Source organism: Anomaloglossus baeobatrachus, chromosome 10 (assembly GCF_048569485.1).
Source record: "Anomaloglossus baeobatrachus isolate aAnoBae1 chromosome 10, aAnoBae1.hap1, whole genome shotgun sequence".
Lineage (NCBI taxonomy): Eukaryota > Metazoa > Chordata > Amphibia > Anura > Aromobatidae > Anomaloglossus > Anomaloglossus baeobatrachus.
Window position 1 is genome coordinate 167,740,728 of NC_134362.1, and position 15,142 is coordinate 167,755,869.

The 15,142-nt window shown below is 43.6% G+C and overlaps 1 protein-coding gene across 1 annotated transcript in view; it reads right to left on the reverse strand.

Moving 5' to 3' along the window:
• The window catches only part of GNAO1 (G protein subunit alpha o1), a 141,015-nt gene extending 131,048 nt beyond the window's left edge, over window positions 1-9,967 (reverse strand). The window contains exons 1-2 of the mRNA XM_075325429.1: window positions 9,960-9,967; window positions 7,108-7,249 (exon numbers count right to left, since the gene is read on the reverse strand). Of these exons, the coding sequence (XP_075181544.1) occupies window positions 7,108-7,249; window positions 9,960-9,967 (150 nt within the window). The remainder of the gene's footprint in view (window positions 1-7,107; window positions 7,250-9,959) is intronic.
• Window positions 9,968-15,142: the final 5,175 nt, after the last annotated feature.

Genomic DNA, 15,142 nt, shown 5'->3' on the forward strand with positions numbered 1-15,142 from the left:
CCACTCAGCATGCAGCGTAACACAGGGGTATAGAAGAAAGGCCCTGTCAATGCGTAGAGGGGTCACAACCTAAAACTCAACTGAGTCTGTATCCTACTCTCCCTCATGTCCCAATACGGATTCTTCCCCCTATCGCCATCATGTGTCTAGGCCCTGACTCGCCCTGAATCCACCCTGGCTAGTGAGAAGGCTGGTGAGAACACTAGTCTGACCACCGCAATAATACAAGGGAAGAGAGACAGACAGAGGGGAAAATACACACAAAAGGGAAAACTCATCTGAGTCTGCATCGTATGATCCCTCATGTCCCAATACGGATTCTTCCCCCTATCGCCATTACATGTCTAGGCCCTGGCTCGCCCTGAACTCACCCTGGCTAGTGAGAAGGCTGGTGAGAACACTAGTCTGACCACTGCAATAATACAAGGGAAGAGAGACAGACAGAGGGAAAATAGACACAAAAAGGAAAACAGTTATGCCAGAGTGTACAGACGCCACTCAGCGTGCAGTGTAACACAGGGGTATAGAAGGAAGGCCCTGGCAATAGGGAGAGGGGTCACATCCTGAAACTCATCTGAGTCTGTATCCTACACTCCCTCATGTCCGTATACGGATTATTCACCCTATCGCCATCACATGTCTAGGCCGTGGCTCGCCCTGAATCTATCCTGGCTAGTGAGAAGGCTGGTGAGAACACTAGTCTGACCACCGCAATAATACATGGGAAGGGAGACAGATAGCGGGGAAAATGGACACAAAAAGTTAAACAGTCCAAGCTCTTCCAATACAGCTATACACCACTGCTGCAATAATCACGACTAAAGATGAGCGAACTTGAGGTTTGGGTCCGGAAACCGACTTTCAAACAAACCAAAGGGTTTGAAATCCGAGTGAGTTATGACCAGTGCTGTGCTTGGGTATGAGTGACGCGCAACCCTTTGTAAGAGGCGTACAGTGTTTCAGCGGCTCACACTGGGGGTAAAATCAGCATGATCAGATGCAGTGTGTCTTCCCAACCCGCCCCTGGAAGTGTTCTGCAATTACTGACTTCCATTGAGGTTCACTTCAAGTCAGGGTCACAAAACAACCTTATCTAAGGTTCAACTGTGCTCTCCAAACCGAACTTCCAAGGGTTCACTCATCTCTAATCACAACTCCTCAGCTTCTTCCAGGGACAGGCTCCTTCCAAAGTGTCAGCAATAGAATGAGACTCTATAACCGGCATCAGATGGTAAGACATGTGACTTTTTATAGTGAAGGGAAGTGGTCACAAAAAGAGCTGCACCTGAGATTAAGGCTACAAAGGACATCCAGATAGGAAAGAGTCCTTAACCCGTAAAAGAAAGCAGATACTCTTAATACAAGTTGTAGACCTGCAAACAATAAGGTGCTGTGACCTTCTGGTCCCAGACTCGCTGGTGGTCTCCGCAGAGCGGGACACACTCATAACAAGAACAGTAATCTTTGGCCATAGGACGTGAGCCATGAGAACCGCCTCTTACCTGACTGCATCCGCGGCACTTTTGATGTGCGAACGTAGCCTTGATGCCCTATTCTTGGCCAATCCGTCAGCTACACAGAGGGCTGTCAATAGTGGTGCTCAATTGCGTTTTTGGCTGTAGGGCCTACACCTTTAATATTACTAAAGCCTTCTTAATAATAGGTTCATGCATAATTTGACAATTAAAAAAAAAACCTCCAAAAAATGAAACAACAAGATGTGACGGGTTGAAGTTATCGCTTGCAGACATCTTTGGAAAGGTCCACCATAGTCCTATGAAAGGTATCGCTTGCAGACATCTTTGGAAAGGTCCACCATAGTCATTGCTTGCAGGCATCTTTGGAAAGGTCCACCATAGTCCTATGAAAGGCATTGCTTGCAGACATCTGTGGAGAGGTCCACCATAGTCCTATGAAAGGCATCAGTTGCAGACATCTGTGGAGAGGTCAACCATAGTCCTATGAAAGGTATCGCTTGCAGACATCGTTGGAAAGGTCCACTATAGTCCTATGAAAGGTATCGCTTGCAGACATCTGTGGAGAGGTCCACCATAGTCCTATGAAAGGTATCGCTTGCAGACATCTGTGGAGAGGTCCACCATAGTCCTATGAAAGGTATCGCTTGCAGACATCTTTGGAAAGGTCCACCATAGTCCTATGAAAGGTATCGCTTGCAGGCATCTTTGGATAGGTCCACCATAGTCCTATGAAAGGCATCGCTTGCAGACATCTGTGGAGAGGTCCACCATAGTCCTATGAAAGGCATTGCTTGCAGACATCTTTGGAAAGGTCCACCATAGTCCTGTGAAAGGTATCGCTTGTAAACATCTTTGGAAAGGTCCACCATAGTCCTATGAAAGGTATCTCTTGCAGACCTCTTTGGAGAGGTCCACCATAGTCCTATGAAAGGTATCGCTTGCAGACATCTGTGGAGAGGTCCACCATAGTCCTATGAAAGGTATCGCTTGCAGACATCTGTGGAGAGGTCCACCATAGTCCTATGAAAGGCATTGCTTGCAGACATCTTTGGAAAGGTCCACCATGGTCCTGTGAAAGGTGTCGCTTGTAAACATCTTTGGAAAGGTCCACCATAGTCCTGTGAAAGGTGTCGCTTGTAGACATCATTGGAAAGGTTCACCATAGTCCTATGAAAGGTATCTCTTGCAGACCTCTTTGGAGAGGTCCATCATGGTCCTCCCATCGTTTTCCCCACTTGTCATAACACAAGCTTTGCTGTTCTTTTTCTAGATCCCTCCTGAGCCTTTTTCGCCCCCCATTGTGGAGATGGCTGGGCCTTATTTTCGCATTGGCTCGGTGTATAAATATAGGAGGTTGAGCTGAATATATTTAGCGATCTTTGAGATTACCAAAAGGGCTCGGGAATAAAAAAAAAAAGAAAAAAAACGCGGCCACCGCCGCCGCCCTGCCAACAGCTGCTGTGAAATTGTTCTGCACATGGTGGATTGTGAAATGGAGAGGGCGAGGAGGAAGGAATTGGATTCATGAGGATGTCAAGCAGCGGTGTGTCATGGAGCCGCTCGCTGCAGAATGGATATGGTGGGATCGGGGATTCAACACCATCGAGAACCAGGCACACATGGGGTCACGTCTCGGCCGGCCATATATATATATATATATATCTACATATATATATATATATATATATATATATATATATATATCTACATATATATATATATATACATATATATACATATATATATATATATACACATATATATATATATATATACATATATATACACATATATATACATATATATACATATATATACATATATATATATATATATATATATACATATATATATATACACATATATATATATATATATATATATATATATATATATATATATGTGTATATATGTATATATATATGTATATACGCCTTTAAAAGATGAGTGCTTTACCAATTCTACACTGTAAGGCCTCTGTAAAAGGAAATCTGACAGCAGATTATTGCTATGTAATCTAAGAGCAGCACTATGTAGAGACAGAGACTCTGATTCCAGTCATGTGTCACTTATTCAGCTGTTTGCTATAGTTTTGATAAAATCACTGTTTTCTCCAACAGTTTTCTGAATGTTGACCTCTGTATAACCCCGCCCACACCACTGATTGGCAGCTTTCTGCCTATGCACAGTGTACACAGAAAGCTGCCAATCAGTGATGAGACTCTGGTTACGCAGAGCTGGACGACAACATGGCACGAGATACCTAGTCCTCTAGTGATAATCTCCGCCTGATAAAACGCTCACTTTATTAAAACTGTAACAATCAGCTTAGTAAGTGACTCATTGCTGGAATCAGGGTCTTAGTCCACACATCATAATGTATGGACTGGACTAAGACCCTGATTCCAGTGATCTGTCACTTACTGGGCTGTTGCTGTAGTTTTGATATAATCCCTGTTTTCTCTGCTGCCGATCTAACAGTTCTCTGAATGTTGACCTCTGTATAACCCCGCCCACACCACTGATTGGCTGCTTTTTCATGTGCACAGAAAACTGCCAATCAGTGGTGACGCTGTGGTTACGCAGAGCAGGAGGACAACATTACACAAGACACTTAGTCCTCTAGTGATAATCTCCTGCTGATAAAACACTGATTTTATTAAAACTGTAACAAGCAGCTTAGTAAGTGACTCATTGCTGCAATCAGGGTCTTAGTCCAGACATCATAATGTAGGGACAGAGACCCTGATTCCAGAGATGTGTCACTTATTGGGCTGCTTGTTGAGAGCAGAGCAGGAGCACATGGTACAAGACACCTAGTCCTCTAGTGATAATCTCCTGCTGATAAAACACTGATTTTATTAAAACTACAACAAGCAGCCTAGTAAGTAGCTCATCGTTAGATTCAGCCCAGACATCGTGCTGCTCTCAGATTACATAGGAAAAATCTGCTGACTGTTTCCTTTTAAGAGGACTACCCAAAATTGTGTGAGAAGAAACCATCAGTTTTCCAATCCACGCTCAATCTGGAACCAAAATCACTGTTTTATGACCTCAATTCCCCTGACCATGGCTCATCTGCTCCATCTCTGTTTATCTATGGGAGCCGTGTGCCGGCCGGAGCATCTATCCAGGCGCTACACTGGGATGTGGTGGACGACACACAGCCAGCGATCAATACAGGAAACGCTGGCGGCCATGTCTAGCGACAACAAGAATAAGACTATCCCAAAAAAATGATGAATGGAAGAAGCAGATTTTTGCACTCACTATGACAAAAATCCACATAAAATAAAATGACGTAAGACTATCCCTTTAATACATAATTAGCCATCATGACAGATTACGTTTTGGGAAGTTCCGGTTTTATTTTTTCCACCAATGGGTAATAGGCCGCTGTCAGAGACAGTAAACAGGATTGGGCATGTTGAAATCCAACATGTCTGATTCTTTTATTTCTGAGCACTGCCAATAAGTGATGGTTAGGCCGTCCATATAGACATCAGATTGTCAGAGGATCTCTTTAAAGTCAGCTTTACCCTATACTATAGGGTAAAGCTGACTTTAGAGAGATCCTCTGATAATCTGATGTCTATATGGACGGCCTAACTGTCACTATAGGGCCTATAGAATTTTATTACAGTCTCCAAATGTTTCACCATTGTTTCTATTACATTAATGAGATGCATAGCCTATCGGTACGGTCTTTAAGGGAGTCTATCACATTGTTCATGCCGTCCGATCTGAGGACAGCGCAGCATAGAGCAGGAGAAGATTGATATATGGGTTTGTTGGAAAAAATCTTCATAACTTATATTTTATTCATTGGAATCACTGGTGTCTATAAGTCCAGTGGGCGGTCCTATCAGTGATTGACAGCTATCTCTGAATGCACAGTTATACAGACAATAGTGTCAATCACGTAATAGGACTGCCCACTGGACTCATACACATACAAACATCAGGGTGTTTGTTGCTACGGTAGAAGTCCAGTGGGCGGTCCTATCAGTGATTGACAGCTCTCTCTGCATGCAGTCATACAGCACAAACTGTCAATCATGGTAATAGGACCGCCCACTGGACTCATACAAACAACAGGGTGTTTGTATCTAGGAGTCCAATGGGCGGTCCTAACAGTGCTTGACAGTCTTGTCTGTATGACTGTACATTCAGAGATAGCTGTCAATCACTGGTAGGACCGCCCCCACTGGTAGGAACGCCCACTGGACTCCTACACATGCAAACATCAGGGTGTTTCTATCTACGGTAGGAGTCCAGTGGGCGTTCCTACCAGTGGGGGCGGTCCTACCAGTGATTGACAGCTATCTCTGCATGCAGTCATACAGGGAAGACTGTCAATCATTTAATAGGACCGCCTACTGGACTCCTAAGCATACAAAAACAAGGGATTCCAATGAATACAAGTTCCCAGAGAAATGGGGGGAAGAAAGGGCAGGGGCTTAGAAAGGGCAGGGGGGGGGGAGAAAGGATGGGGGGGGATGGGGGGGAGAAAGGATGGGGGGGATGGGGGGGAGAAAGGATGGGGGGGGGATGGGGGGGAGAAAGGATGGGGGGGAGGAGAAGGATAGGGGGGAGAAAGGAAGGGGGGGAGAAAGGACAGGGGGGAGAAAGGACAGGGGGGAGAAAGGACAGGGGGGGAGAAAGGACAGGGGGGGAGAAAGGACAGGGGGGGAGAAAGGACGGGGGGGAGAAAGGACAGGGGGGGAGAAAGGACAGGGGGGGAGAAAGGACAGGGGGGGAGAAAGGACAGGGGGGGAGAAAGGACAGGGGGGGAGAAAGGACAGGGGGGAGAAAGGACAGGGGGGAGAAAGGACAGGGGGAGAAAAGAAAGGGAAAAGGGGGGGAGAAAGGATAGGGGGGAGAAAGGATAGGGGGGAGAAAGTACAGGGAGGGGAGGAAGGACAGGCAGGCAGACAGGGGCGGGAATAACTAGCAAAACCCGACCCACCTTTTAGATATTCTGTTGCACACCTCATTAAATAACAGTGCATTTCACAAACCTTACTTGCCTATATCTCAGATAGTATACATCCGATTTCATAACTAAAGGTATGTATAGAATCCGCATGATAGTGCCCGTATAGCACTGGATTTAGTTTCTATATGAAAATCCTGGTGGTTGGTTCTCTTAAAATGCACTGTTCTCTCTCTATATATAAAATCTATATATAAATAGTGAAGTCTTAGAGCAAACACTTACAGATCATTAATGTGGAGTAGCAAAAGGAAGCTTCCTACTAGAAGTGTCACTCAATGAGGAGCGCCGGCCCCGCGCCACGAGGAAGTCAGGAGACTGCGGGGCTGTGATTGCTCAGGACAACCTGACAATGCTGGTAAAGCCCTCTCTGAGCAAAAAGAAATAGCAATTTCTGGAAATACAGATTACCATCAATATAGAAGATTAGAGAGTCAGTTCTTTGTCCCCAATTACTGAGTATATTCTACACTTAATTTATAACTAATAGGCTGCATTAACGAGAGCGCAAAACCCTAAAATAAATTATAATGACAAAACAAATATAAAAAGTTTTTGCAACTTTTAATGGAGAATGCAATTATTTAGCATTAAATGATACAACTATAAAAAGGAATAAATAACCAAACTTACCCTTCGCTCCTTATCCCCGTACTCGATACCCAGGGTGTCCATGGCACGAACGATGGCCGCCAGGGATTGGATAGTGTTGCTATAAACCACGGGCTTGTACTGCTTGACATCTTCACCTGAGAAGCCGTCTTCATGGATAATTCTGCAAAAATCACAAAAAAAAAGAAAATTTAATATAAACAAACATAGTACGGTATAGTAATACAACGCAATGTACTGTAGATAATAAAATATATAAAAAGCATAAAATATCCAACGCCTTCACTAGAGGCTTCGGTGATGCAGACAAACAGGCAATAAATGGGCTTCCAATGAAATGAATGGGAATCGCGGAGCTGCCTCCCTGCACCAGCCATAATAAAGCTGTGTATGAATTATTAATTGTGGCAGACACCCCATTACACCGAGTGCTGGAATGAAGAAGCTCGGATTACAGGAAGAAGGGTCCGACAGCATTATGGGTTAAGAGGTTTTATAAATATGGATTAATGGCCACTGTGTAAGTGCTCTGAAACCACTTAAAACATCAGTCGGTGATTTATAAGGGTTCGGAGGCCTAGCAGGACTGGGACGTGGACTTAGAAGACAATGCTCCGATGGAAGGACTGCAGGATGGTGATGGACAGACGTCTTCTCTTCTGGTGACCGGTCATCGGGTGCTCAATCGTTACAGGGTTGACATGAGCACGAGGCTAAATGAGAGGAGCAACCGAAATATGGCTCGAAGACGTTCCACCAAAACCGATCCATTGGACGTCACCACCAACAGCAATGATTCTGTCCAATTTGATCACCATTTAGTCTTCAGGCTGCTTTACACGCAACGATCTCGCTAGTGATGTCGCTAGCGAGCGTACCCGCCCCCGTTGTTTGTGCGTCATGAGCAAATCGCTGCCCGTGGCGCACAACATTGCTAAGACCCATCACACATACTTACCTGCCTAGCGACGTCGTTGTGGCCGGCGACCCGCCTCCTTTCTAAGGGGGAGGTTCGTTCGGCGTCACAGCAACGTCACTAAGCAGCCGCCCAATAGAAGCGGAGGGGTGGAGATGAGCGGCCGTAACCTCCTGCCCACCTCCTTCCTTCCGCATTGCGGGCGGCCGCAGGTAAGCTGTTGTTCGTCGCTCCCGAGGTGTCACACGTAGCGATGAGTGCTGCCTCAGGAACGACGAACAACCTGCGTCCTGCAACAGCAACGATATTCGGGAAAAGCAGGCTTTACACGCAACGACATCGCTAACGAGATGTCATTGGGGTCATGGAATTCGTGACACACATCCGGCCTCGTAAGTGACGTTGTTGCGTGTGAAACGCAGGAACGACCGCTAACGATCAAAATTACTTGCCTAATCGTTGATTGTTGAAACGTCGTTCCTTTCCCAATTATCGTTGCTGTTGCAGGACACAGGTTGTTCGTCGTTCCCGAGGCAGTACACATCACTATGTGTGACACCGCAGGAACGAGGAACGACATCGTACCTGCGGCCACCCGCAATGAGGAAGGAAGGAGGTGGGCGGGATGTTCCGGCCGCTCATCTCCGCCCCTCCACTTGTATTGGGCACCCGCTTAGTGAGGGAGGCGGTTAGCCGGCCAGAGCGACGTCGCAGGACAGGTAAGTAGTGTGACGGGTCCGAGCGATGTTGTGCGCCATGGGCAGCGATTTGCCCGTGACCCACAACCGACGGGGACGGCTGCTTTCACCAGAGATATCGATAGCGAGATCGCTGAGTGTAAAGTGCCCTTTAGTCTAAAGACTGCTTTACACGGTACGATTTATCTGACGATCTCGTTAGCGATGTGACACGCCCAGATCGTAGTTACGATTTGCCGAGATCGCTCATAGGTCGTTTTGTAGCGGTCACACGTAACGATCTCACAAACGAAGGAACAGCGATCAGTGATATATTGTTTGACCAAGGCGGTCGTGTGGATGTTGTTCGTCCTTGGCAGGGTGTCAAACGTAGCAATATGTCTGCTGCGTTCCAAACGACGAACAATATTTTGAAACTGAACAACGTGTTAGCGATCAACGATTTTCTACCCTATTTGCGATCGTTCGGAGTCGCACATAAGTGTCACACGCAACGATGTCGCTAACGATGCCGGATGTGCGTCACGGAATCCGTGACCCCGACAACATATCGTCAGATAAATCGTAACGTGTAATGCCGCCTTAAGTCGGCCTAGATAAAACTTCTCCTCCTGACCTTGCATCCTCTGCTTACTTGACTGTGAATGTGTTCCCAATGGGGAGAGGGGAATAAGTTGCTGCTACATACCTCTCGTGATGGCTCATCTCCCATAGATATCTCTCACTGATAAATGTACACCAACTATATGGCAAGAAATAGTGGAAGTCGGCAGAAATCACTTTCTAACCAACAGCTGTCTAAGACGTGAGGTCGTCAGAGCCAGAAGGGGTATACAATTGGGACTATTCATGGTCACGAACATTAATAATAGAGAAGCATCAATAAAATTTCAACATAAAGTGTCCTTCAGAGCCCCAATATTTCAGAATAAGCAGTTGGACCCCCAGCATAGGGAAGAACTTCCAAACTTGAGAATATCCCTTTAAGGCTCAGTGTTTTGGACAATGAATCTTAATATCACAACTGGAAACAAATAGTTAAGAGTAAAAAGTTTAAAACTTTCAAAAAAATTGAAAAACGCCTGCAAAAGAAAACAAGATGAGGATTGGAAATCTAAAATCTAGGTGTTATCAGAGAGCTTTCACTAGGGGCGTGTGCTTCTTTCCCCTGAGTGGTGTTGCTGCCTATTTATCATTGGTCAACCCCATACAGTGGAAGAAGTACACGCCCCCAGTGAAAACTATCTTATCTCACTCACCTGGACATAACCCATTAGGTACCAAATACTTTAAATGCTAATTTCTCAGCAACGTAGAGGCAATATAACAAACGTGTTTATAACATACATCTATATATATATATATATATAAAGCTGAGTGGAGGATACCGGGCACCGCTAATCCCTGTATGGCTGACAAAGCTGTGCTTTCAGGCAGGTGGAGACCTGGGTGCGTGTCCCAAAGCAAAGGCGATACAAGATCCACAATGAAGAGATGAAAGGTCGCACTCCAAAGGTCGAATAAAATATTTTTCTTTTTATTCCACGATCACATCAGGGGTACAGGTAGTGAGGGAGGATGAGGGGTGTGCCACGTCGGACGACGGCAGCCGTTTCGCAAGTAACCTTGCTTCTACGGGTCCAGTGCATGCAAAGGTGCTGCATCCACCCTTAAATAACAGGTGAATTGGGTGCAGCATCCTTGCGTGAATGAAGTGCAAATTAAAAACATATACCAGCTGCACATGTATCAAATTCACATAGAAACTTATTACATATCAATTCCAAAATGGATTATAAATAATCGTAACATACATGGGTATAGTTAGAGTAAAAAATTAAATATAGTGTTCATTATAGTTTAACCAGAGACATCTCAAAAAACACTATAAAAAACACTATAAAAAACAGGCTTATAGGAAAAAAAAAAACCAAAAAAAACCAGCATTATAGGAACACTGACAAATCATTTTTGTCGTTCAGGCCAAGAGGACCGAGAGCATTTAAGTCTATAATCAATCTTGATTCCTTTCTAAGTAAAGAACGGTGCATATCACCTCCAGTGGGACAGGGATTAATTTTTATTACGCCTGCAAATTTTAAAAGGCGTGGATTACCACTATGATGTTCCTGCATATGGGCAATTAAACGTGGAGAACCTGTCCCGGAGGTTATAGACTTAAAATGCTCCCTAAATCGAACATATAAAGGCCGAATTGTTTTACCTATATAATATTTTTGACAGGGGCAAAAAATAACATATACCAGATAATTGGACTTACATGTGATAAGATCTTTTATTTTGAATAGCTCAGTACCAATTTTTAAAGTGTCTCCTGTACAATGATATTCACAAAAGGGGCAGCCGCCGCACCTATGGTTTCCTTTGATTTTATTTCGGTCTAACCACGTACCTAGTTTGGGTGTAGTAATACGATTATTTATCAGAACATCTCCTATGTTTTTGCATCGCCTATATGAAATCAAAGGACCCTCGTTTGTCATTTCACAGAGATCCTTGTCTTTATTAATTAAATGCCAGTGCTTTTTGATGCTTGATTTTATTGCATCATACATAGAATTAAATTTAAAATTAAAAACGCATCTATTTGAACTTTCGATTTTTGTTTTTTTCGAAATGGCATTTACATTTTTATTCTTATTTCCACTTTTATTTGTGTATTCTTTATTCTTATTTTTATCATTTGGATCATAATTTAAGGATTTTTCGAAGGCAGAATTGATAACTGATATGGGATATCCTCGTTCTAATAGACGTTTTTTCAAGTCTGATGCTTGATGCAGAAAATCAAAGGGAAACCATAGGTGCGGCGGCTGCCCCTTTTGTGAATATCATTGTACAGGAGACATTTTAAAAATTGGTACTGAGCTATTCAAAATAAAAGATCTTATCACATGTAAGTCTAATTATCTGGTATATGTTATTTTTTGCCCCTGTCAAAAATATTATATAGGTAAAACAATTCGGCCTTTATATGTTCGATTTAGGGAGCATTTTAAGTCTATAACCTCCGGGACAGGTTCTCCACGTTTAATTGCCCATATGCAGGAACATCATAGTGGTAATCCACGCCTTTTAAAATTTGCAGGCGTAATAAAAATTAATCCCTGTCCCACTGGAGGTGATATGCACCGTTCTTTACTTAGAAAGGAATCAAGATTGATTATAGACTTAAATGCTCTCGGTCCTCTTGGCCTGAACGACAAAAATGATTTGTCAGTGTTCCTATAATGCTGTTTTTTTTTTTTTTTTTTTCTCCTATAAGCCTGTTTTTTATAGTGTTTTTTGAGATGTCTCTGGTTAAACTATAATGAACACTATATTTAATTTTTTACTCTAACTATACCCATGTATGTTACGATTATTTATAATCCATTTTGGAATTGATATGTAATAAGTTTCTATGTGAATTTGATACATGTGCAGCTGGTATATGTTTTTAATTTGCACTTCATTCACGCAAGGATGCTGCACCCAATTCACCTGTTATTTAAGGGTGGATGCAGCACCTTTGCATGCACTGGACCCGTAGAAGCAAGGTTACTTGCGAAACGGCTGCCGTCGTCCGACGTGGCACACCCTCATCCTCCCTCACTACCTGTACCCCTGATGTGATCGTGGAATAAAAAGAAAAATATTTTATTCGACCTTTGGAGTGCGACCTTTCATCTCTTCATTGTGGATCATATATATATATATATATATATATATATATATATATATATATATATATATATACACATATATACACACACATATATAAAGCCATTCCCCCACTGGTGTCCTATAGTATGTCCCTCTACAAGGACCTTACACCAAAATTTTCTATGTTGAACTGGACCTTCGATGTAACAGTGGCTGTGGAACAGAATAAAGCTTTTTTTTTTTTTTTTATTTTAATGTTGCCTTGGTTACGGAGATGTTAGCAATCAAAGTATTTGGCACCTAATGAGTTAATTTTCGTTCCTTCCAAGTGGGTGTCATCAGAGAGCTTTCACTGGCGGCATGTGCTTCTCTCCCCTGGTGATGTTGATTGGTCAACCTCATACAGTAGAAGAAGTACACGCCTTCAGTGGAAGTGCTCTTATAACACCTACTTGGACTGAATGAAAATGATCAGAGAGCTTTCACTGGGGGCGTGTGCTTCTTTTCCCTGAGTGATGTTGATTGGTAAACCTGATACACTGGAAGAGAAGAAGTACACACCCCAGGAAAAACTATCTGATAACACCTACATGGACAGAACGAAAATTATTAGAGAGATTTCATTGGGGGCTTGTGCTTTTTTTTCCCCTGAGTGGTGTTGATTGGTCAACCTCATACAGTGGAAAAAGTACACGCCCCCAATGAAAGCTCTCTGATCATTTTCGTTCAATCCAGGTGGGTGTTGTCAGATAGTTTTCACTGGGGGTGTGTACTTCTTCCACTGTATCAAGTTGACCAATCAATACCACTCAGGGGAAAGAAGCACATGCCCCAATGAAAGCTCTCTGATAACACCTACTTGGACTGAACGAAAATTATCAGAGATTTCATTGGGGCGTGTACTTTTTCCACTGTATGAGGTTGACCAATTAACACCACTCAGGGGAAAGAAACACACTCCACCAGTGAAATCTCTCTAATAATTTTCGTTCAGTCCAAGTGGGTGTTATCAGAGAGCTTTCACTGGGGCATGTGCTTCTTTCCCCTGAGTGGTGTTGATTAGTCAACTTGATACAGTGGAAGACGTACACGCCCCCAGTGAAAACTATCTGACAACACCCACCTGGATTGAACAAAAAGGGGCGTGTACTTTTTCCACTGTATGAGGTTGACCAATCAACACCACTCAGGGGAAAGAAACACACTTCCCCTGTGAAAGCGCTCTAATTTTCGTTCAGTCCAAGTGGGTGTTATCAGAGAGCTTTCACTGGGGGAATGTGCTTCCTTCCCCTGAGTGATGTTGATTGGTAAACCTGATACAGTGGAAGAAGTACACGCCTCCTGTGAAAACTATCTAACAACACCCACCCATACTGATCGAAAATGATCAGACAGCTTTCACTGGGGGCGTGTGCTTCTTTCCCCTGAGTGGTGTTGATTGGTCAACCTGATATAGTGGAATTAGTACATGCCCTCAGTGAAAGCTCTCTGACAACACTCACTTGGACTTAACTTATTAGATGCCAAATACTTTAAATGCTAATATCTCAGCAACGTAGAGGAAATATGATCATAAAACGTTTGATTCTGCTTTGCAGCCACTATTATATTGTGTCGTGTCCGGTTCAACATGAAAAATGTGGTGAATCCATCCTCTGGGAGTCCAGCTCTATGACATCAGGCCAGGCAGCCAACATTTCCAGTGTTCATCTCCCCATTCAAAACATTTCAATAGCGCTTGCAAGACCAAGTTACTAAGTTAAAGAGCCTCTTTGTCGGAAACTCATAGAGGTCAGGCGATGCATAATAGCGGCAATTCTCGCAGGTCAGCAATGGTCCAAGAAAAGCCATTATCTGGACACTTTTGTAATGCAAAATAAACGATTCTCTCCGACGGGGCGAGTGTCTTCTGGCCCTCAATGCACTGACAATGAAGACAGGTCGTCAGTGGATATGCTCCACAGTGGGGGATGGGTAGGGACCGCAAAGGATAGGCTGCGGATAATAGCAAAAACTGGGAGGGATTGATAGAGGAAAAGGTTTTAGAGGATTGATAGGGCTTGCATAGCATACAGCCAGAAAATTGGGAGCTGGATTAAGCAGACATGGATAGAAATCTCGCTGTAAGAAGGGAAGCGGGGGTTTATAGGCTTTTAGTTTTTGTTACAGAAAAGACATAGATAAGCTTTCCCAGTCATCTGTCACCGGGAAAGTTCTCGCCAGAGCCTCCGCAGCACATGCAAAAAACTCGACATGTGCCATCGCGGGAGCCTAATGTATACAGGCACCTGCACGGAATCATTCTGGATTGACTGCATTTCAGATAATTAAACAACGATTAACATACAGTGCTTTAATCTAAATGTTAATCCTGTAATCTAAAATGCCTCACTTCTTGTCTGCATCATGCAAATGTGACATAAGTGATGCTCCCACGCTCTTGGTCTTAGGGACTCTGCTGGACAGAAGACCTGGGGATGATAAATAGTGTGTGGGATGTAGATGCGGGATCAATAGGAGAGATTTGCTGCCTCTGCACTGGGCATATATTGGTGAAAATGGAAGAATGGGGCCTGAGGACGTGCACAGAAAAAAAGAGGATATTATATGGGAAAAGCTGCAGACACTATACATCGCGAATCATTGGCTTTTATGACATCAGTTGAGGAATACATGCCTTCTACTTAATATTGTGGACAGATTCATGTCCGAAAAACGACTTTTTATAGGTCTAATGTTCTCTGCCGATTATATATTGCACTCATACTACTATTAA